The sequence below is a fragment of the Lepidochelys kempii genome, chromosome 24, assembly GCF_965140265.1.
Source record: "Lepidochelys kempii isolate rLepKem1 chromosome 24, rLepKem1.hap2, whole genome shotgun sequence".
NCBI classification, from domain to species: domain Eukaryota; kingdom Metazoa; phylum Chordata; order Testudines; family Cheloniidae; genus Lepidochelys; species Lepidochelys kempii.
The window spans coordinates 274,072-296,839 of record NC_133279.1 but is presented as its reverse complement, the minus strand read 5'-3'; the positions used below and the strand labels follow the sequence as shown (position 1 = coordinate 296,839).

The following is a 22,768-nucleotide window of genomic DNA, read 5'->3' as shown; positions in this document are numbered from 1 at the left end:
TATTTGGTTAAGCAAGTAGATATGATTTATGAACACAAAAGGATACAGGATCTGTTGTACAAAAAGGTACTAATTTTATATAGTTACTTTTCTGACTATTACCATACTTTAAAAACGGAACTGAGTTATTAAGAGTAAAGAAAAATCTGAACATTTTCTTACAGCATGGGGGCAAAAAAGCATATTACTGGCTAGCTCAAAACCAGCCAAATAAAATTTTACCAAATTAAACAAACACAAAAAAACCAACACACTTTACTTTTAGACTAGAATGAAGCACGAGAAATTTCAATCCAAAGAACTATTTCCCCAGAAAGTTAAAGTGATCAAAAATAGGAGCTTATAATGGAAGTGCATCCTTAATCATAATGATAGTATTGTTAAGCAAAACAGTAATAAAGGATTGTGTGAAATTCCACTTAGGTAATCTTGATAGTGTCTCCATGCATAAGACAGTACAATACACAGTTTCCAGTACTGTATAGGACAGTATTCCAAACCAGTGGAGATGCTCAAAGTGACAAACAGCATTTCAGAACCCCATTATACTGGCACACCTCTACCCAGATATAACATGACCCAATATAACACTAATTCGGATATAACATGGTAAAGCAGTGCTCCGGGGGGGCGTGGGGCTGCGCGCTCTGGTGGATCAAAGCAAGTTCGATATAATGTGGTTTCACCTATAACCCGGTAAGATTTTTTGGCTCCCAAGGACAGCGTTATATCGGGGTAGAGGTGTAGATTCCTAATATAGGAAAATTTTTATAAGCCAATGTAACTTTTGCCACCAAACCTTTTAAAAATATTTTATTAGATATGGAATACAATAATATAGTAATACCATCAACAAGAAGGGAGGTAGCATAAAAAGCTCTCCTACCTGACAGTGGCTGTAGTGCCTTTTCAATAGAAGGCAATGGGTCCTTTCTGAGAGGTCGGCTGAGTGAAGCCTCCTGTACACTGAAGAGTCCAGGGCCGTCAGTTAATTTTTTACGTCCATTAGTGCTGGTAGAGTTAGTGACTCTGCAGCTGCCTATTGCACTTGTGAAAAGATTTGTGTGTTCATCACTGGTAGCTGGCTCAGAGCTAGGGGTAAATCCTCCCAAGGACAGACCTGCAGAGTTTTCAGAACAGTCTATCTGTAATGGTGTCTGTAATCCCAATGCTAAGGAATTGGACTCCGAAGGCTCTCTCCTTACCCACTGTTCCTCTCTGCTTAGCAAACCCTTTGAAGGTGAAAGGTGTGGACAAGACATATGACATCTGTGTTTCTCTTTATGTTTATATCTCTCACCAATAGCCTCCTTCCCAAATCTGTAGCGCTTCAAGGATTCCAGGACTGTTCTGGAAGAGCTGTTAGCTGTTATAGTGTCCATGGAAACCTGTGGTTGCTCTGAAGAACGATGTTCTCTATGTTTATGACGATGTCTGTGTTTATGTTCAAGCATCCAGCCATAGGCCATTTCAGGTGGAACACTGGGGTAGGTGCTCATAGAGAGGAGTGGAGTCCTGCTAGTTGTGAGGAAGGCTTCTTGACGTAGAAGCTTATGCTTCTTCTTGTGGTATTTGGCAGGGTTAAGAAGCAAATGGCCTGTATGCATGTAAGAAGGTGGTGGCAGTGGGGTAGTAAAAGAAGGAGAAGGTGGTGGAGGATAAAGAGTTGGAGGATACCTTCCATAATAACCTAATCCTATTGGAGCAGCTGCAAGGGGAGAAGGAGAATAAGGCATGCCATAAGAGGGATAGAATCCAGTACTGGAAAGAGGAAAACTAAGACTATGCATAAAAGGCATTTCTGCCATAGCCTCCCGCATCTTGGGGGGTCTGCCTCTCTTCTTCTTTAAATCAGGTTTTCGAATGTAGTGCAAAGGATCTAAAGGAAACGTTGGATGAGTATAGAAGCTATTAAAGTTTATCCTAAAAATAGTAGGCAGTAGGTCTCGGGGTATAAAATGATGACTTCTGTGGGTTATTCTAATTTCACTCAAACGACTTATTAGTTCCTCTAACTCAGCAAGAAAATCAGGGTCTTGCCTACCTCGGAGCTGAGGATATTTCTTTTTCCTTTTTCGCTTCTGTCTTTTCATTTTGTCGTAGCTGAGGTAATCATGACCCCTACGCTTACATTTATGTTTATGTTTTTCTTTTAGGCTACTTAAAACTGTTGAGGTTTCAGGGGAAATGAGGGAAACATGTTCAAATGAATGTCTTTTCTTCTTCTGCCCACAGAATTTCTCTGCTCGGTCTGAAGTACTGTTATTATCTGTTCCTATTCCACTGTCACTGGGAACTGTCTCATCGCTGTGAGACTCACTAATTGGTGAAGGAGTGGCTTCCTTCAGAGATGTCAGTTCACTTAAGTGAGAAGGAGAGCTCGGCAATAAAGTAGGAGGAGATAATCTCCTCCTTCCTTTGGAGGCCTTTTTCATTGCAAGGGTCTGAACTACACTTCCTTGTCTGGAATGTATATGTAAATATGGCACTGAACTGGGCTCAACAAATCCTGCATCACTGCTGACAGGGCTCTGCCCCCCACTTGCTGCAGAAGACTGAGAGCACACTGGAGATGGAAGAACCTCTGAATTATTAGCTGCTGAAGGCAGCAAAGGAGGAAGTACTTGTCCCAGTATTGTCCCCGCTGTTTGCTGGGTAGTATTCTCAAGAACAGTTAAACTGGCAGAATTACTAGTTAAAATACCATTTAGGACAGCTTTAGGTTTCCTACCTCTTCTCTTTCCTATGTAAATGGTTCCTTTCTTGCTGACATTTATCTGCTGGCCTAATTTTGAACCAAATGTGGCAGCAAGAGTTGACACTGTATTGTGGAGTTTTGATTGCACTTTCCCTTTGTTATTTGGCTCCACTGTGCTAGAGAGGATTTGATTCAAAAGCTTTTTTCGCTTCAAAGTTTTCATTTTGTTTATTTTTCGGATAATTGTTTTCATTAATTGCCCATTACTTCTCTTGGTAACTTTTCTATCTGATTCTACCTCAACGTCTCTCATGCTACACAGAGTTTTCTGAGCTTCCTCTGGACCGCTGACCTGGTCCTTCCTCCCAAAAAAATCCCCACTACATTGCTGATCACTTTCAGATTCCATTTTGTTTGAATTATCTGTAGCAACAAAAGATGCCACAGACAGAATAGGTGGTTTCATTTTAACAGCTGATCTGATCTGTCTTTTAGGTCTCCCTCTCTTCTTAGGAAAAGTCTGTCCTGTTAAGCTTTGTTTTAGGGAGGGAATTTCTATCTCTGGCTGCAGAATAGGAGGCTCTTGCTCTTCCTTTGACTGCACTGAGAAGACTTTTGATGCTGGAATTTTTAGGGTTCTCTTTGGGGGACCTTCCAGCTGGGGCATCTCCTTTGATTTAGGCCTTCCTCTTTTGGGCTTATAAATTTCTGGTAAGATGTCACTTGACACACACACACTGGAGGGCTGTTTGTGAGTACTATAGAATTTTTGAGTCTGTTTGTCAGCTTCAGTTAACAGAGCAAGAGACTGTCCGCTGCTAGATTTGCTCAGTTTTGGCAACTGATGTTTGACAAATTCATGCTCTATAAATGAAGTTGACCCTATATTTTTCAAGAACTTAGCCTGCTCCAGACTACTGTTTGATAGTGCAGTGCATGAAATGTTTTTAAAAAGCTCTGACCTTTCTAATTCTAGACCCTTTGGAGGCCGACATATGTTTCTAGACACCACTTTAGTCCATCGTGGTTTCCTTCCTTTTCTTTTCTTTAAAGACTTTGACTGAGTAGCACTCAGGTCCTCAGCTCCTTGGCAAGGTTTCCCTGATGCAGTTATTGCACCAATCTTTAGAAACTGTTTGGTATTAAACAAACTTGTGAAGCTAACCACTGAAGAGGTGATTGTAGCATGAACATTTGATTCAGTTGTCAGACTGTTTTTTTTCCCTATGGAAGGATTAGTTCTTGTGGTGTCTGTGTGTGTGGCTTTTGAATCATTTAATTCTTTATCCACACCTTTAAAATCAGTGCTCAGACTGTGATTCGATGATCTATTCAGGTTCAGAAGTGTACTGTCAGAAGAAAACTGAGTCTTCCCAATCTGCTCAGAAATTCCTTCTAAGAGATCTGCTGTGGTGGTACTTATATGTGATGGATTTGAAGCTAACGGAGAGGAGGTTGCTGTGGGGCTCCTGTTTAAGGTAGTAACAGATACTGTGGGTGAGGGTGATGGGAGGTTTCCCTCTCCGACAGCACTAAATGGGGACTTTGCTGTAGATACATCTGAAGCTCCTCCTGTCCTGAAGTCTGGTGAAGTGCAATATACTGGAAGCTGCTTTTCATGCTTAGATGTTTCATAAGTCCCCTTTTCATTGCATTGGAAACTGTCCTGTTGAATACAGGTTCCTTCATTAAATATTTCTTTGTCTATACCAGCAACCTCTTTTCGAACTGAAATCTTTTCCAAGATATTGTCTTTATTCTGTCTTATAATATGTTTCTCAAAAGTTTTACTGCTGATATTATCTTTCAGTAAATCTGTAGTCTCATGGCTTTCAAGATTATTGAGGTTTGTACTGCAAGAAAGCTTGAAGGGCTCTGAGGCAGGACAGAGAGAATCAGCTTTCAGACTTCCAGAGTCCTTGTTAATCAATCCTGCTGAAGTGCCAATTCCCAGCAGTTTCTTCCCAGAGTCTTTGTTAACCAGTCCCACTGGGGTGCCAATCCCTAGCAGCTTCTTTCCAGAGTCTTTGTTAATCAATCCTGCTGGGGTGCTAATTCCCACCAGCTTCTTCCCCAACTCCTTGTTTACCAATCCCGATGGGGTAACAATCCCCAGCAGCTTCTTCCCCGACTCCTTGTTAATCAATCCCACTGGGGTGCCAATCCCCAATGACTTCTTCACCAGCTCCTTGTTAACCAATCCTGTTGGGGTGCCAATCCCTGGTGGTTTCTTCCCAGAGTCCTTATTAACTAATCCAGCCACAGAGTTAGTCACTGGCTGCTTCTTCCCAGAATCCTTGTTAATTAATCCAGATGGAGTGCCAATCCCTGGTGGCCTCTTTCCAGAGTCCTTGTTAATCACTCCAGCTAAAGAGCCAATCCCTGGTGGCTTCTTCCCAGAGTCTTTGTTAACCAATATGGCTGCAGTGCCAGTCCCCAGTGGCTTCTTCCCTGAGTCCTTGTTAACCAATCCAGCAGCAATGCTAGTTCCTGGCAATTTCTTTACTAAGTCCTTGTTAACCAGTCCAGCTGCAGTTCCAGTTCCTGGTAGCTTCTTCCCAGAGTTTTTAACCAACCCAGATACAGTTCCAGTTCCTGGCTTCTTCTGCTTTGTTTTGGAAGACTTTGAGGGGGGGCAAATTGCAATAAGTTGAGCCAATTTTTCTGTTACAGTTGTTGCTCCATTAACTTGTGCTCTATCCTTCAAGTCAGGATCACGGCTACCAACAAGAGTAGAAGGAGCTGACGTTACATAATCTGTCATTTCAGTGGGTAGTGGAGAAAGCTTCTTTGATACAGGACTTGTTTCTCCTTGTATGTCTTCCTCAGCACGGAATTCAACTGTTGCAATTTCTCCAGATTTCTTGCAAAACTTTGAAGGGTCCTAAAAGTTTAAATAAGAAAAATACTTTAGAAACCAAATAAAAACAAAAGTAAATTTTCTCTAATCATACTACCCTATAGTGTTGATGTAATTAATCACTGCTTGTTTGATAAGGGATCACTGTGAATGAGAGTTGCATCTCAATGGACTGTATCATTTTTAAAAGAACACATTTCAGTGGACATGTACAGGCTTTTATAAAACAACTATCACCCACACACCTTCGCAGCACCCAGTCCAAGTAATTTAATCTCTTCTACTGATTGGAATGGTGATGGGCTTTCATCACAGCAGATTGCTAACTGCGCTAAAATATACCAAACTGCATGGTGGTTTGTGCACTGGAAAAATGAGGACTACAGACTACCAAAATTATTTGCTGCTGTGGCTCAAACCATATTTGAAACCTAGTCTCTAGAGGTGAAAAGCTACGCTAATACAATAATCCATTACATCACTAAATCTTTTGGAGATGTTCCAGTAAATTAACCTTTTCCTTACAGAGGATTTTCATCTTTTATATACCACTTCCAATAGCGACCCTAGAAATGCATGAGATGTATTAACTTCTATTGGGAGCTGGGGGAGGAACGGACACTCATTCCTTATAATTATCAGGTAATGAAGTAGTAAGTACAAGGCTTGAAGAAACTTACCTGATACCTACTGGCCTGAGATTAAGCCTACTACCCAGGGTGAAAAATATTGGTGCTACCATGCCCACCCAACACTATCCTCCCTGACATTTTAATTAATACAAAAATTGTATACTGTTTATTTTTACTGTACTTAATTGACAATCAATTTTGTATTTAATAAATTTTACAAAACTAACTTGGGCTGGCCAAATAGCAGAAAAAATATTTGTTGAATATATTTAAATGTCACCATAATTCATTTAATATTATTTGGTGAACAGGAGGTGACAAGCAATAGAGCTGCTCAAATACTGCAAAACAAAATTGTTGAGATATACCAGTGATGTTAATTGAGTGTATTGTAATATATTAGCAGTGTCCTTTTTGACCAGTCTCACTTACTCCAGTCTCATGCTTTTGATAGATCTTCTTTCCCTTCCTGGCTTATGTTCTTATGTGGCTTCACCCACTGTTTTATGTATTCTTCAGCAGCCAAAATTTTGATTAAAAAAAGGAGTCTAAATTTAGGCTCCTATGTTCATGTAAAGTCAATGGGATTTGTGCTCCTAATTCACTTAAGCACTTTTGAAAATCCCATAACTAAGGCACCTATATACGGACTTGGTGTCAGGAGTAAGGCCCTCAGCCACATCTGCTCAGTATTCCTGATACCTTAATGAGCCAGCCAGGCTGCCTGATGGACCACTTTGCCTGATTGGCTGAGGAAGCCAGCAGGCCAGCTCTTAAACCTAAGAGCAGCAGCTATCCTCTGGCTGCTCAATGCACATGCCCATGGGTCTCTGCCTCCCTAAGCTTGTCTCTCCGAGCCTCCTCCTCCACATCTCTAGCCCAGACCCTGTTCTGCACCCAGGCTTGCTCCTATCTCAGAACCAGCTCTGCTTCTGCCATCACAGACTCCTGGTAATCCGGCTCTGACCCTCGGCTTTGATTATGACTCCACCTCAACCCCTGGCTCTTGCATTCGGGCTCTGACTTTGGTCCTGACCCTCGACTCTGATTCCTGACTTCAACTCTGTCTTGCCCCTTGTCTCTGGCACTTGGACTCTGACCATTAGGCCTAACTGCCTATGACCCAGTCCACTGACACTTGGGAGCCTAATTTCTGGCTCCTATTTTCAAAAATTTTAGCCAATAGTCTATTTCCTCTTTTCCGTCTCTCTTTTTCTCCATTCCTCCTATAGCTCTCTTTCTTTCCCTTTTGTTACTTTGTGGACTCTGACTCCTACCCGATATTTCATGTTTCTCCTTTCTTCTCCAATATCTCTTTACATGCTGTGCTTCTCTTTTCAAATGTATCCTATCAATCTCTTCCCTCTTACACCCACCCATGCTCCCATATATAGGGCTTGGAAGTTTTACTAGACAGTGAAATATTTGAGACCTCACTGTCTGGGGCAAAACCAAAATGAGAGGCAATCCCTGCCTCCCTGAACTGCTGGGATATGGAAATATACTAGAAATCTTACCAAGATACTGTCCCAGGACCCTGCTCAGTTTGCTTCATATTTTGTAAAAGTCTTTGGCTAGCAAGAGTGATAAATCGCAAACTCTCTGACCATCAGAAGGGAGAAGGTGCACATTCTCATTCTCTCTCTATATATGCGTGTGTCCCTCCTTCAAACCCAGGGCTTCTTGTTTTCTTCAGAAAGGTGCCTCAGCTACACTACACTTCTCCCAACTCTCTCTTATAGATCCTGCTCCTCAGTGAATAGTTCCAGCGCTAGCCTCTACTGCGGTTCAACTCAGAGCTTTCTCAAGTAGCACTGTAGCAAAATTGATTTAATTCTTGTCAGTTTCACAAAACTGGAATATTTTCCAAAAAGGATCTGAACAGCAGCAGTGAAAATGGAGAAGGCTGATCAATTTTCATTTTGTTCCAGGTTAAAAAGCTCTAAGCAGCAGTAAATACTTCATGTGTCTGTTGGCAGATTTAGGAAAACAGCATTGCACTTAGTTTACCCTCAGGTCACATTTGAAAAGTTGTTTCAAACTATAAGAACTCGAACTGTCCTCTTCAAGTCAGGTACTAATTTGGACCAAGTCCCAAAGGATGTGCTCAGGTTTTGACTGCCTGCAATATATTCTTGGAGAAAGATGCAGATCAAACTAGTCTTTGATGGGATGGGTGGTCAAGATCTTGAAGCTTTGTTTTTAAATGAGCATAGATTCTGCAGAAATTGATGGCACTCACCCTGAAAAGCTTCTTCCTCATGCTGGGTGAGTGCATATTTCAAGCCCACAGACAATAACTGTCAAACGTGTAACATGTAACGTGTGTGTGTGTGTGTGTGTGTAGAGAAATAAACTGAAACTACTGCTGAATTAAAGACAAGAGGTTGGAAGAAATCTGTATTTTTGCCTGCAACTCGAGAAACCAGGCCTCTGTCCTAGTTTGGAAACCAAGTATTTTGAATTTTACAGTTCAAAAAAAAAATCACTTAATCACAGGTACGTTAACAGAAAATATCTGGTTTAACAAACACGTTTTGGAAACCAATTTCATTTTGTTCATTGGATATCAAATAAAACAAATCCAGTTAACAGAGACATCTTGATATTGAGAATATTTTGTCTCCCTAGGAGCCTTCTATATCAATAGGCTGCTAGTGTAGTTACAAACCATTATGAAAGGCAACATTTATAACCTGGATCAACAGAACAGCTCTTTGTTTACCATATTCTCTAGAACAGGGGTGGCCAACCTGAGCCTGAGAAGGAGCCAGAATTTACCAATGTACATTGCCAAAGAGCCACAGTAATACGTCAGCAGCCCCCCCATCAGCTCCCCTCACCCCTGGCTCTTAGCACCTCCCACTCACCAGCAGCCCCCCCAATCATCACCTCCCCACACCTCCCGATCAGCTGTTTTGTGGCATGTAGGAGACTCTGTGGGGGAGGGGGAGGAGCGAGGGCATTGCAGACTCAAGGGAGGGGCGGAGTGGGAGCAGGACCTGTGGGAAAGCCAGGGGTTGAGCAGTGAGCACCCCCCCCCGGCACACTGGAAAGTTGGCACCTCTAGCTCCAGCCTCAGAGTCAGTGCCTATACAAGGAGGTACATATTAACTTCTGAAGAGCCGCATGTGGCTCCAGAGCCACAGGTTGGCCACCCCTGCTCTAGAATGTTAAATAATTGAGGGTTGGTGACATCAAGTGATTTATCTAAATAAAAATAAATCACTCACATGCTATTGTCTGACTGATTAACTTGCTGAACTATGTAAACAGTCAACTGAACTGCAAAGACAATATTTCATCACCTTTCTCCATTATCAATTACTTAGGAGCTCAGCCAATCAAAATATTTTGAATCCCTAAAGCTTCTTTACTGCAACAAGAGTGTCTGGTGTTCAAATAAAGCTAGGATTAAAAAAAATTAAATAATTCTGATCATTTAAAAAAGTGATTTCTAAAATGTTCCTAGATGAACCTGGGAATACCGCTGAAGTAATAAGGCTTTTCACTTCACAGATCTCTCAACATCAAAGGGAGTCCTCCTTCTGCTTATAAACATATACCATTACTAAGGTTTGAACAATTATCTATTTTTATGATTTAGTTTCTCATAACTCATTACTTATTTGTTTCACAGCACCCAAAAGTGTGGTAAATTGCCTTCCTGACACATAAAAACACACGGGTCCTGCCCTGAAGTTCTTATAATTTGATTAAAGATGATGAACAAGGGCATGGGGAATGTGAGAGGAGGACAAGGGTTGCAATAGCAAGATTGTATGATTGCATAGGAAGTATTGCAACCATCTTAATGAATTTAATGTTGTCTTCTTTGAAGATATGTTTTAAACTGTTTAATTTATATTATAAAAGGTAGGAGTTTGTGTGTGAGCACTAGGGTTGAAGTGTGAGAGGGGCGTGGTGGGAAGGAGAAGTTGCAGGAGTGAGAGACAGGAGTGCCTAAAGGGAAGCTAAGTGAGAGGGAGGTGGAAATGGAAAAGGAGGAAGGGAAGATTAATGAGAAACATAATAGATAAGAGATAGTGAGGATGGGCACCTGAAGGGTCACAGTGATAGCAGAGGGGTGATGTAAAGGGGGACCAGCCACCAGTGACAATACAGCAAATGTGAAAAAGCATCCTGAGTTCAAAGATCTGGTAGCCTCAGTGGCTAGGACATTTTTAATCCTAGCTGCTTCTGGACTGACAGTCCAACCTCCTTCCCATTAACTACAGTTCCCTCATTTTAGAAGAGGGGACTGTAGGCAAGCTGCTGACAGCCCTTTGACCCTTGAATTCAAAAGTGATACATATAGCTGATAATAACTGGAGAACTAGATATTTTACTATTTTCAAATACTTCGATCTTAATCATCACCTAAAACATATACAGATAATCTTTGGAGGCACAATTAGAGTTTCTGATTTTCCTGAAATGTTGCAGACTTTAACCTCTTCACTGCCCATCAATACTAAACCAAAGAAACTAGACTCATTTACCACTTCCTCCCACCTCTTGGTTGCAGACCTGTCTTCAAACTGCCTCCCAGGCTGTCTCTACATTGATAATTTAGGTAAGTCTTCCACTATTAATCCAGTATCAGTCCAACTCCAACAGTTCCAGCAATGTTGTGAATGCTAGTATAGACAAATAACCATGTCATCAAACATTGCTCAGAGTAGGTCAGACAACATGGCAGTATATATGTCTGTGGTCAGCCTACATTACATTTTTAGATCCTTGCTAGTACCTGTGGTAGATCACGGGTGGGAGAATTGTCTAAAATTCTCTGCATAGATTAGGCCCCAGTAGCTGAATGTCACTTTCCACAATGCTCACTGCCCTGCTGGCCCAAGAAGTGACTCCAGAAATCAAACAGTCTTCCACAAAGCAGCGATGTGTTCTTGATTAAAGTCCTTTCTAAAGCAAAAACCTGTTAGGTCAGATCCCTCCAGGCCCTCCTGTTTCAGAGGGTTGATGCCTCCAGGTACTACTCAGTTGTTTGCTTTGGAAGCTACTAGTGCTAGAAGGATTTTTGTAATATAGAGAACAGTTTGGCATTGAGCCCAGCTTTTCCATGGCAGCTGCAATCTTATGTAAATTGTACTGAGGCTTCACATTTCAGAGGAGCTTTTTTCCTTTGCACACACAAAATAGACAGCTGTGGGGGCAGCCATGATCTGTCTACAGCCTTGGAGACTAAACAAGGTGCCACTCTTATTTCCCAAAATAACAGTGTGGAAGCATATGCTCCCTTAAATGGAAAAGGAGTAATCCAAAGCTCACTTCTCTTGGTTTGACCAACCACACAGTAGTAGGGTGTGCTTTCAATGAGTAAAGCATTTTAAAGGTGCAATAGTTTGTTCGGTGAGGTTCACTGTCAGCCCTATAGATTTAGATCCAGACTATTGCTTTCCTTTTTTTTGTTTCTGCAGTTCTAAGCTGGCCCACATGCAGCTGATTTAGCATTTCACTTCCTCTTGTTGCATATTGTGGTTGAAAAGTCTGCACTGTTTTTAATGGATGCAAATAGGGATTTATAACTCAATGAAGTATTTCTTATTTTCCTGTTGATCTAACTAACAAATTACCTAGGTATAATACTAAGGGTCTTTACTAAAGAGAGCTAACAGGAGACATTCACAGACAAACACCTTATCTTGGATGTCTTGTTTAGGGACTGCCATTTATGCCTATATGTTCTTCCCTTTTATTTTATTTTTAATAACTTTAAATCATGCTGAGATGTCCACACTGAAGCTGTCCAATAAGCATGCATGATTACCTAATACTAAACTACAGCAAGCAATGAAAATTAATTATCCTTGATAAGAATAATATGTATGTTTACGTGAGGAGTGTAAGATTTAGGATACACTTAACTTCTCTTTCTTTACCAATAATTGCTCGAGTTTTGTAAATGACGTAACATTGTTCTTACTTAGCAACCACAACTGTTTTTTGAAACAAGTTTTTTGTTTTGGAATCCCTCTTCTCTCCCCCGCCTCAACTTTCGAAAGCCTTAAGTAAGTGCGATGAAGGGGCCACTAAATTATTAATAAAAGTTAAGAAGTGGCACTGCCCCATTAATTATTTGTATTATTGCAGCGCCTAAGAGTCCCCTGTGTTAGATGCTGTATAAACACAAAAACAAACGAAAAAAGGAAGATAGACAATAGCAGATTCTGGCTTGGTAAGTGTTGTAGGGAGGAAGGTTTTGGTTTTGTGGGAAACTGGTACACCTTCTATAGTGAAAGGCAGATGTATAGCTTGGATGGCCTCTGCTATTTTCTCGGAGACAGACTGACTAGAATAGTTAAGTGGGCATTAAACTAATAGTAAAAGTGGAGGGTAAAAAGACAGAGGATATGAGCATTCAGCACAAAAATACTGAGATGCTGAGAATAATATTAATCAAACAACCTAGGGACATGAAGAGAAAAAAAATCTTTAACTGCCTATTCATCAAATTATAGGAGCCTGGGTAACAAACAAGATGAACTGGAATTGTTCATTTATGAGCATAAATTCACTCTAGTTGGTATTACTGAAATTTGAAGGGATGATTTGCATGATTGGAATGTTAAATAGTCCCTCTGCCATGTACACTGGCCAAACCGGACAGTCTCTATGCAAAAGAATAAATGGACACAAATCTGACATCAGGAATCATAACATTCAAAAACTGGTAGGAGAACACTTCAACCTCTCTGGCCACTCAGTAAAAGATTTAAGGGTGGCAATTTTGCAACAGAAAAGCTTCAAAACCAGACTCCAACAAGAAACTGCTGAGCTTGAATTAATATGCAAACTAGATACCATTAATTTGGGTTTGAATAGAGACTGGGAGTGGCTGGGTCATTACACATATTGAATCTATTTCCCTATGTTAAGTATCCTCACACCTTCTTGTCAACTGTCTAAATGGGCCATCTGGATTATCACTACAAAAGTTTTTTTTCTCCTGCTGACAATAGCTCATCTTAATTAATTAGCCTCTTACAGTTTGTATGGTTTCAGAGTAACAGCCGTGTTAGACTGTATTCGCAAAAAGAAAAGGAGGACTTGTGGCACCTTAGAGACTAACCAATTTATTAGAGCATAAGCTTTCGTGAGCTACAGCTCACTTCCTCAGATGCATATCGTGGAAACTGCAGCAGGCTTTATATATACACAGAGAATATGAAACGATACCTATTCCCACCCCACTGTCCTGCTGGTAATAGCTTATCTAAAGTGATTTCCAGCACAAATGCAGGTTTTCTCACCCTCCACCCCCCCACACAAATTCACTCTCCTGCTGGTGATAGCCCATCCAAAGTGACAACTCTTTACACAATGTGCATGACAATCAAGTGCAGGACAATGTGCATGACAACAAAGTGCAGGAAATAGCCCAGCTTGATTGTCATGCACATTGTGTAAAGAGTTGTCACTTTGGATGGGCTATCACCAGCAGGAGAGTGAATTTGTGTGGGGGGGTGGAGGGTGAGAAAACCTGCATTTGTGCTGGAAATCACTTTAGATAAGCTATTACCAGCAGGACAGTGGGGTGGGAATAGGTATCGTTTCATATTCTCTGTGTATATATAAAGCCTGCTGCAGTTTCCACGATATGCATCTGAGGAAGTGAGCTGTAGCTCACGAAAGCTTATGCTCTAATAAATTGGTTAGTCTCTAAGGTGCCACAAGTCCTCCTTTACAGTTTGTATGGCAACTTCCACCTTCTCTGTATGTGTGTGTGTATATATCTATATCTATCTATCTTCTTACTATATGTTCCATTCTATGCATCCAATGAAGTGGGCTGTATCCCATGAAAGCTTATGCTCTAATAAATTTGTTAGTTTCTAAGGTGCCACAAGTACTCCTGTTTTTTTAGGTACAAGTGATCATGACTTGATCACATTTATAAAGTGCAAGGAGAATAAAATCCACATCAATAATATAAATACTTGGTGCTTTAATAGGGCCAATTTCACAAAGTTGAAAACAATTATAAGCCAAATCAGCTGGGAAGAAGAATTTAATCAGAAAAATATGACTGATAATTGGGAATAATTTAAGAACATTTTTTTATTAGATGCCCCAAAAGCCACAATCCCACAACTGAGGAAGAAGGCTCTGATGGTTAAAAAAACAACCTGGTTTAGAGGGGAAGTTAAGGCAGCTATAAAAAAAAGACAGCTAGACTGATTAGATAGGAAAAAAACATGTGAAAGAAAAGGGAAGTTGATAGTAATGAATATAAACCAGAAGTCAGGAATTGTAGAAAACTGACAGGTAAAGCAAAAGGACATAAGCAGGAATCTATGGCCAGCAGAGTTAAGGACAATAAGAAGGAATTTTTAAAATATATTGGGAACAAAAAGAATCCTAAAAATGGTATTGGTCCATTACTAGATGGAAAAGGTAGAATTATCCATAATAATGTAGAAAAGGCAGCAGTATTCAATAAATATTTCTGTTCTGTATTTGGGGGAAAACAGAAGATCTCGTCTCATCATAGGGTGGTAACATTCTTTCCATTCCACTAGGATCTCCAGAAGACATTAAACAAAAACTAATAAAGTTAGATATTTTCAAATCAGCAGGTCCAGATAACTTGCACCCAAGAGTTTAAAAGAGCTGGTGGGCAGCTTGTTGGACAGTTGATGCTGATTTTCAGTAAGTCTCGCAGCACAGGGGAAAGTTCCACAAGACAGAAAGAAAGCTAGTGTTGTGCCGATATTTAGAAAGGGTAAATGGGATGACCCGGGTAATTATAGGCCTCTCAGCCTAACATCAATTCCTAGCAAGATAGTGGAGCAGCTGACATGAGACTTGATTACTAAAGATTTAAAGGGGGTAATGTAATTAATGAAAATCCATGTACGCTCATGGAAAATAGAGCCTTCAAACTAACCTGATACCTTTTTATCCTCCAAACTTGTGATTTCATCAAAAAAATGTAACAGCGTTGACATAATATACTTACACTTCTGTACGGTGTTTGACTTGGGACCGCATGACATTTTGATTAAAAAACTAGAACATAAAATTACCATGGCACATGTTAAATGGATTAAAAACTGGCTAACTGATAGGTCTCAAAATGCAATTGTAAACAGGGAATACTCATCGAGCGGGTGTGCTTTCAGTGAGGTCCCAGAGGGATCATTTGTTGGCCCTATGCTATTTAACATTTATCAGTGACGTGGAAGAAAACATAAAATCATCACTGATAATGATTTCAGATTACAAAGATGGGGGAGTGGTAAATAATGAAGAGGACAAGTCACTAATGCAGAGCAATCCAGATCTCTTGGTAAACTGGTGCAAGCAAATAATATGCGGCTAAATGTATAGGTATACATCTAGGAACAAAGAATGAAGGCCACACTTACCAGATGGGGAACTCTTTCCTGGGAAGCAGTTTCTCTGAAAAAGATTTGGGGGTCAGGATGGATAATCAGGTGAACATGAGCTCCCAATGAGACACTGTAGCCAAAAGAGCTAATGTGATTCTGCAATGAATAAATGGGAATCTCGAGTAGGAGCAGAGAGTTTATTTTACCTCTATATATTGGTGCAACTGCTGCTGGAATAGTGTGTCCAGTTCTGGTGCCCACAATTGAAGAAGGATGTTCATAAATTGGAGAGGGCTCAGAGAAGAGAATGATTAAAGGATTAGAAAACATTACTTATAGTTATAAGATAAACAGATTGAGCTCTTTGAGTCTAACAAAGAGAACATTAAGGAGTGACTTGACTACTGTCTAAAAGTATTTATGTGGGGAACAAATAATAACGGGCTCTTCAATAGATCAGAGAAAGTTATAACACGATCCAATGGCTGGAAGTTCAGGCTAGACAAATTCAGACTGGAAATAAGGCTTTAATTTTTAACAGTGAGGGTAATTAACCATTGGAACAATTTACCAAAAGTCATGATGGCTACTCCATCACTCAAAATTTTCAAATCAAAATTGGATATTTTTCTAAAAGATATACTCTATGAATTATTTAGGGAAGTTCTATAAGAACGGCCTTACTGGGTCAGACCAAAGGTCCATCTAGCCCAGTATCCTATCTTCTGACAGTGGCCAGTGCCAGGTGCTCCAGAGGGAATGAACAGAACAGGTAATCATCAAGTGATCCATCCCCTGTTGCTCATTCCCAGTTTCAGGCAAGCAGAGGCTAGGGACACCATTCCTGCCCTTCCTGGCTAATAGCCATTGATGGACCTATCCTCCATGAATTTATCTAGTTCTTTTTTGAACCCTGTTATGGTCTTGGCCTTCACAACATCTTCTGGCACAGGTTGACTGTCCGTTGTGTGAAGAAATACTTCCTTTTATTTGTTTTAAACTTGCTGCCTATTAATTTCATTTGGTGACCCCTAGTTCTTGTGTTATGAGAAGTAGTAAACAACACTTCCTTATCTACTTTCTCTACACCTGTCATGATTTTATAGATCTCAATCATATCTCCCCATAGCCATCTCTTTTCCAAGCTGAAAAGTCCCAGTCTTATTACTCTCTCCTCATACGGAAGCTGTTCCATACCCCTAATAATTTTTGTTGCCCTTGTTTGCACCTTTTCCAATTCCAATATATATTTTTTGAGATGGGGCAACCACATCTGCACACAGTATTCAAGATGTGGGTGTACCATTGGTTTATATAGAGGCAACATGATATTTTCTGTCCTATTATCTATCCCTTTCTTAATGATCTCCAGCATTCTGTGCCGCTGCACATTGAGTGGATGTTTTCAGAGAACTATCCACAATAACACCAAGATCTCTTTCTTGAGTGATAACTGATAATTTAGACCCCATCATTTTATACGTATAGTTAGGATTATGCTTTCCAAAGTGCATTACTTTGCATTTATCAGTGTGACCTGTGTTATACAGGAGGTGAGACTAGATGGTCATAAGCACATAAGACTGGCCATACTAGGTCAGACCAACAATACATCTAGCTCAGTATCCTGTCTTCCAGCCATGGCCAGTGCTAGATGTTTCAGAGGGAATGGATGGGACAATTATCAAGTGATCCATCCCATGGCCCACCTTCTGGCAGTGACAGGTTTAGGGACACATGGGGCATGGCACTGAGTCCCTGACCATCTTGGCTAATAGTCATTAATGGATCTATGCTCCATGAATTTATTTAATTTTATGAACCCAGTTATACCTTTCGCCTGAACATCCTCTGTCCACAAGTTCCACAGGTTGACAGTGCACTGTGTGAAGAAGTACTTATGTTTGTTTTAAACCTGCTGCCTATTAATTTCATTAAGTGACCCATGGTTCTTGTGTTATGTTGAGGGGTAAACCCTTCTTACTCACTTTCTCCACACCATTCATGATTTTATAGACCTCTATCATAGCCCTCCTTAGTCATCTCTTTTCTAAGATGAACAGTCCCAGTCTTTTTAATCTCTCCTCATATGGAAGTTGTTCCATATCCCTAATCATTTTTGTTGCCCTTCTCTGTACTTTTTCAAGTGTAACATATCTTTTTTTATATTGGACAATGAGAACTGCATGCAGTATTCAAGGTGTGGGCATACCATGGGTTTATCTCATGGCATTATGATACTTTCCGGTACCTCTATAATATGTATATCTATATAATCTGGTTTGGGTTTGGTGTGGGTGGTGTTGGGTTTGAGGATTTTTATTTGTTTTGAAACACTTATAGCCAAGGGTTAAATTAAACTAAAATAATTTTTCATCCAGTCCCAAAAAAGCACAGTATAATTTTTAATTTAATCTAGATCTGTTTTTTTTTTAATTAAAAACTCCAAGCCTAACCAAACTTCCTCCCTGGCAGCCAGATAGAATAATCTTAGATGAAGTCTATACTGGATCTGAAACCTCAAACTGAATTTTTACGTAGACAAAGAAAAATTATTGTGCTTTGGTACAGAGGCACAAATTAAAAAAGCATTTCTTTAGCTTGCAGGATACAGGTGTTCAGGAAAGAGCTTGAAGGACACAGTAGTTCTAAGAAATTATGCTTTTCTATTCTAATAGGGAAACAGGCAGGATGTTGATGTTGTCCATGGTGACTGAGAAAGGAGGTAGTGGGGAGGATTTTCGGGGAGTGGGGTGGGGAGACTAAGAGCTGTTTCATCCATGTTGAGCTTGAGCGGGCAGCTAATAATGGTTTCTGACGAGCTTTGCCTCATTCAGTGCTCACCTGAAAACATGCACGGTCACTACATATCTTAGTTAGTACACGCACTCACAGCCACGTTAATTTCAAATACTGATAAAAAAGTTCTAAAAATATAGCAAATTCAACACCACACCAACGATTACAACACAGATCTTTTGGTTCCATAGCCATTGCCTAATCATCTAGGCCACAGCATCGCTCAAATAAACCACTATGATTTTGTTACTGAATCTGAAAATTGTGGCTAATAGCATTTGCTATTCTACATAAAATCTTCCTGAAATGTAAGCTGAGTTTCTGACTTTTGTAAAGTGCTTTGAGAACTGGTGAAAAGCTCTATATAAGATATAGGTATGATGATGATAACGTTCATGCTAACATTTCCACTTCTTGCTTTTGGAAATATTTTAGCTGCTGTTTATAAAAATATTAAGTAGAACCTTTGAAAGGCTGTGTGTGTGTGTGTGTTTATATATAAAAATAATTTGTTAATAAAGACTTAAAATATTTCTTAGAGTTACCTGACTCTATGACTTTCCACACATTGCTTAAACTGGATGTGAATTCTTAGAATAGTTATTTCTTCATGCAGTTTAAACTGGTCTTTGCTAATCTAAATTTAAGGTCCACACAATATGTGCCCATTTGCAGTTTTATCAATAGAAAGTAAAAATAGCATTGGGATGTAAAGCATGCTTCTTTAGGGTTGTATAATTTCACTGAATTTACCACCTGTGCTGTTCATTCCATTGTGTTCCACAGAAGTCTACAGACAGATTTTGGTCTCCAATATGTCAGCAAACATGTACAGCAGCTAATTTTACAAAACACACTCCTACCTGTATTAAATAAAAATAGTTGTGTTATGAATTCTTAACATTATAGGCAAGATTCTTGGTCCCCGTAGGGTCCCTTTACATTTTTTGGGATTGCCTGGCCAGCTAACCATTCCCCGGCCAGCTAACAATTCCCCTGGTGCAGGAATATCTTCCTGACAACAATTTTATAGTGGGGGTACTGACAGTCATTGAATAAAACTGTAAACCCTATGTGATGGAAACCGCTTCAAGCCACGGGGTGCAGCAGCAATACCTCCAGTACCCTTAGTTCCAGCACCTATGCCCGACCATATAAATTCCAGAAATCCCTATTTGCTGAAATGGTGCCTATGGGCTGTTGGCAACTAGCATTGTGTAGAGGAGCCCTGAAACTTCTGTAAACTATGCTGATGACTGGACAGTGTAGAAATGGTCAATATGAGGGAGACGGTAGGAAGGGGTAGCCTCATTTTGCACATGCTGGAGGTTGGATACGTGGGATTTGGAAAGGCTTTATTGGAAAAAATAATCCCAACTATACATACAAAATCATGGGGTCTAAATTAGCCATTCCATTGAAGAAACAGATCTTGAAATCATCATGGATAGTTCTTTGAAAACATCTGCTCAGTGTGCAGCAACAGTCAAAAAAGTTAACAATGTTAGGAACCATTAGGTAAGGGATAGATAAGACAGAAAATATCTTAATGCCACTATATAAATCCATGGTATGCCCACACCTTGAATGCCACATGCAGTTCTGGTGGTCTCATCTCAAAAAAGATATACTGGAATTAGAAAAAGTACAGAGAAGGGCAACAAAAATGATTAGGTGTAAGGAACAACTTCTATATGAGGAAAGATTAAAAAGACTGGGACTGTTCATCTTAGAAAAGAGACAGCTAAGGGGGGATATGATAGAGGTCTATAAAATCATGAATGGTGTTGAGAAAGTGAATAGGGAAGTGTTGTTCACCTCTTCACATAGCACAGGAACCAGGGGATCGCCCAATGGAATTAATAGGCAACTGGTTTAAAACAAACAAAATGAAGTACTTCTTCACACAGCACACAGTCAACTTGTGGTACTTATTGCCAATGGATGTTGTGAAGGCCAAAGATATAACTGGGCTCAAAAACAAATTAGGAAACTTCATGGAGGATCAATGGCTATTAGCCAAGATGGTCAGGAATGCAACCCCATGCGCTATGTGTCCCTAAAACTGTGAATGCCAGAAGCTGGGACTGGATGACAGGGGATGGTTCACTTGACAAATTTCCCTGTTCTGTTCATTCCCTCTGAAGCCTGTGGCACCGGCCACTATTGGAAGACAGGATACTGGGCTAGATGGACCATTGGTCTGACCTAGTATGGCCATTCTTATGTTTTTATGCAATAGTGGCTCCATAATTGAAGGTTGCACTGAGATCAGAATTTAAAGCAGAGATTAAACCCCCTATGAATGAGTAATAAAGTGTACCCAGTCCAAATTTACAACATTTATTCTAAATGTTCAAAATGATTTCTGAGAATTTTCAAGTAAATGTTAGTTTATGAGTTATAATCACTTTAGATAACCCCAATAAGATCCCAAGAGAAAAAATATTTCTCATTTCCAATATGCGAAAAAGACTAATTTAGGTATTGTAGCAAGATAAAAGACACAGGGTACTCTTTAATGTGTTCATATTTTATTAACAGTATGAATAACTATTTTAATAACAGTATGAATAACTTGCAGTGATAGCCAACTAATATTTTCATTGTCAAATATTTGTCAAATGGTTGCTTCAAGAATCTAAATTTTCATTTTAAAATGTTTATAGTCATGTTTGTGAAGAAAACCTAAGTGTAAAGCAACACAATATTTACTTCCTGAATCTGCTGATAGTTTCAATTTTTTCTCTTACATTCTGCATTTCTGTAGGTGTGTTGTGTACACTTCAATATTTGTTTTTTTTCTAATATGTATTACATAATTCTGATTTAAAGTCAAATATATAGAAGTTTGCTTTTGAAAAAAGAAATTCTGAGTATGTAAGTCACCTTTCTATTCTCAGCATCATAGGTGAAAATGCTAAAACTGAAATTTTAAAACTATAGTTGTCATTACGTTATGAAATGTAGCATTGGAAGATAAAAGTTAAGAGCAATTTTCACTTCTTTGAGTGCACTGAAGGGGATGGCATTGTTGAATTAAGATGGAGTTCCGAGTATTAGGCCTTGGTCTGGTCTACACCTAAAACTTTGGTTGATCTAGGTTTGGTCACTCAGAGGTGTGAAAAATCGACCTAGGTTGATTTAACTACATCTCTTAAGTGAGTCATGGTGTATGTACCATTAGGTCAAATGGAAGAATTCTTCCATCGATCTAGTTACCAACCCTCAAGGGAGTGGACTTACTACTCTGATGAAAAACCCCTTCCATTGCTGTAGTAAATAGCTATACTACAGCACCTTGTGTCCACACAAAAATGGTTTTCAAAGCGATTTATTTAGCATCTTAGGTCGCAGTACGTACTCCTCCTTGGAACAAGAGTAATTCCACTTTGAAAAAACAACAAGGAGTCCGATGGCACCTTAAAGACTAACAGATTTATTTGGGCATAAGCTTTCGTGGGTAAAAAACCCACTTCTTCAGATGCTTTGCAGTCACTTCATTTGCTCTGAAGTTTGTGGACCAATTTCTAACTACTGTGCTGTTGGCAGTCCTCCAGCTAGTATCCCAAACTGCACTACTTCACACCTACATTGATTGACCTGTCTTATACCTGGGCTCTCCACTGCTCCAGGGGCATCTTGCCTTAATGTAAAATATCTCTGTTTAAATGCTGGCAGGCAGACAGGAATGCCCCTTTTCAATACCAGACAGTATTGAGATCACATACTGATGATAGCAGCCATGCTGCCCTCATGCTTCCATGTGGGCACAGGCAGAGGTCCCAGACTTGATTGGACTCTGGAGACCTACATATCCAGTTCCATCTGAGTAAACCTCATTGTAAAGCAGACATTTATAAGGCACAGTCAGAGAAAACAAAGGTGAACGAGCACTGTCAGAGCTGGTTCCAGTGCCAAGACAAAGCAAAGGAGGTCTGGAATAAGGGACCAGGACCTCCAGTAATGGCACTGCTACCTGCTCATATTATGAGGAATTGCACCACATTTTTGAAAGCAATGCCACCACGTGATGTGATAGATAGCACCCCACCCCACATGGCAAGTGCCCAGTAATACTGCCAACTACTTGCTTGACCTCAAGAACGCCATGCTGTCCAACCAGGAGGAGATTTATCATGGTAGCCAAGAACTACAGGACTCGCTTGATACAGACAATGCACAAGAATCCAGTGCAGACAGCCATATTGAAATCTCTGTGGAGAAGAACTCTACCATCACCCTGCCTGAAACTGCTGCAGAGGAAAGCTGTGCCACTAAGAATTGGGTTGTACTATAATACAACCACTTTGGGGAATTTAAACTACTTTTTCCTGGTATGGGATTTTCAGCACCAACTCGGGCAGAGTTAGAAGACCCTCTCCACTTGCTATGCATTTAAACCCACTCCCTCCCAATATGTTGT

General features: G+C 40.1%; 1 protein-coding gene across 1 annotated transcript in view; it reads right to left on the bottom strand.

Moving 5' to 3' along the window:
* ASH1L (ASH1 like histone lysine methyltransferase) overlaps positions 1-22,768 on the bottom strand; it is a 155,310-nt gene that overhangs the window by 89,579 nt on the left and 42,963 nt on the right. The window contains exon 3 of the mRNA XM_073323624.1: positions 887-5,582. Within this exon, the coding sequence (XP_073179725.1) occupies positions 887-5,582 (4,696 nt within the window). The remainder of the gene's footprint in view (positions 1-886; positions 5,583-22,768) is intronic.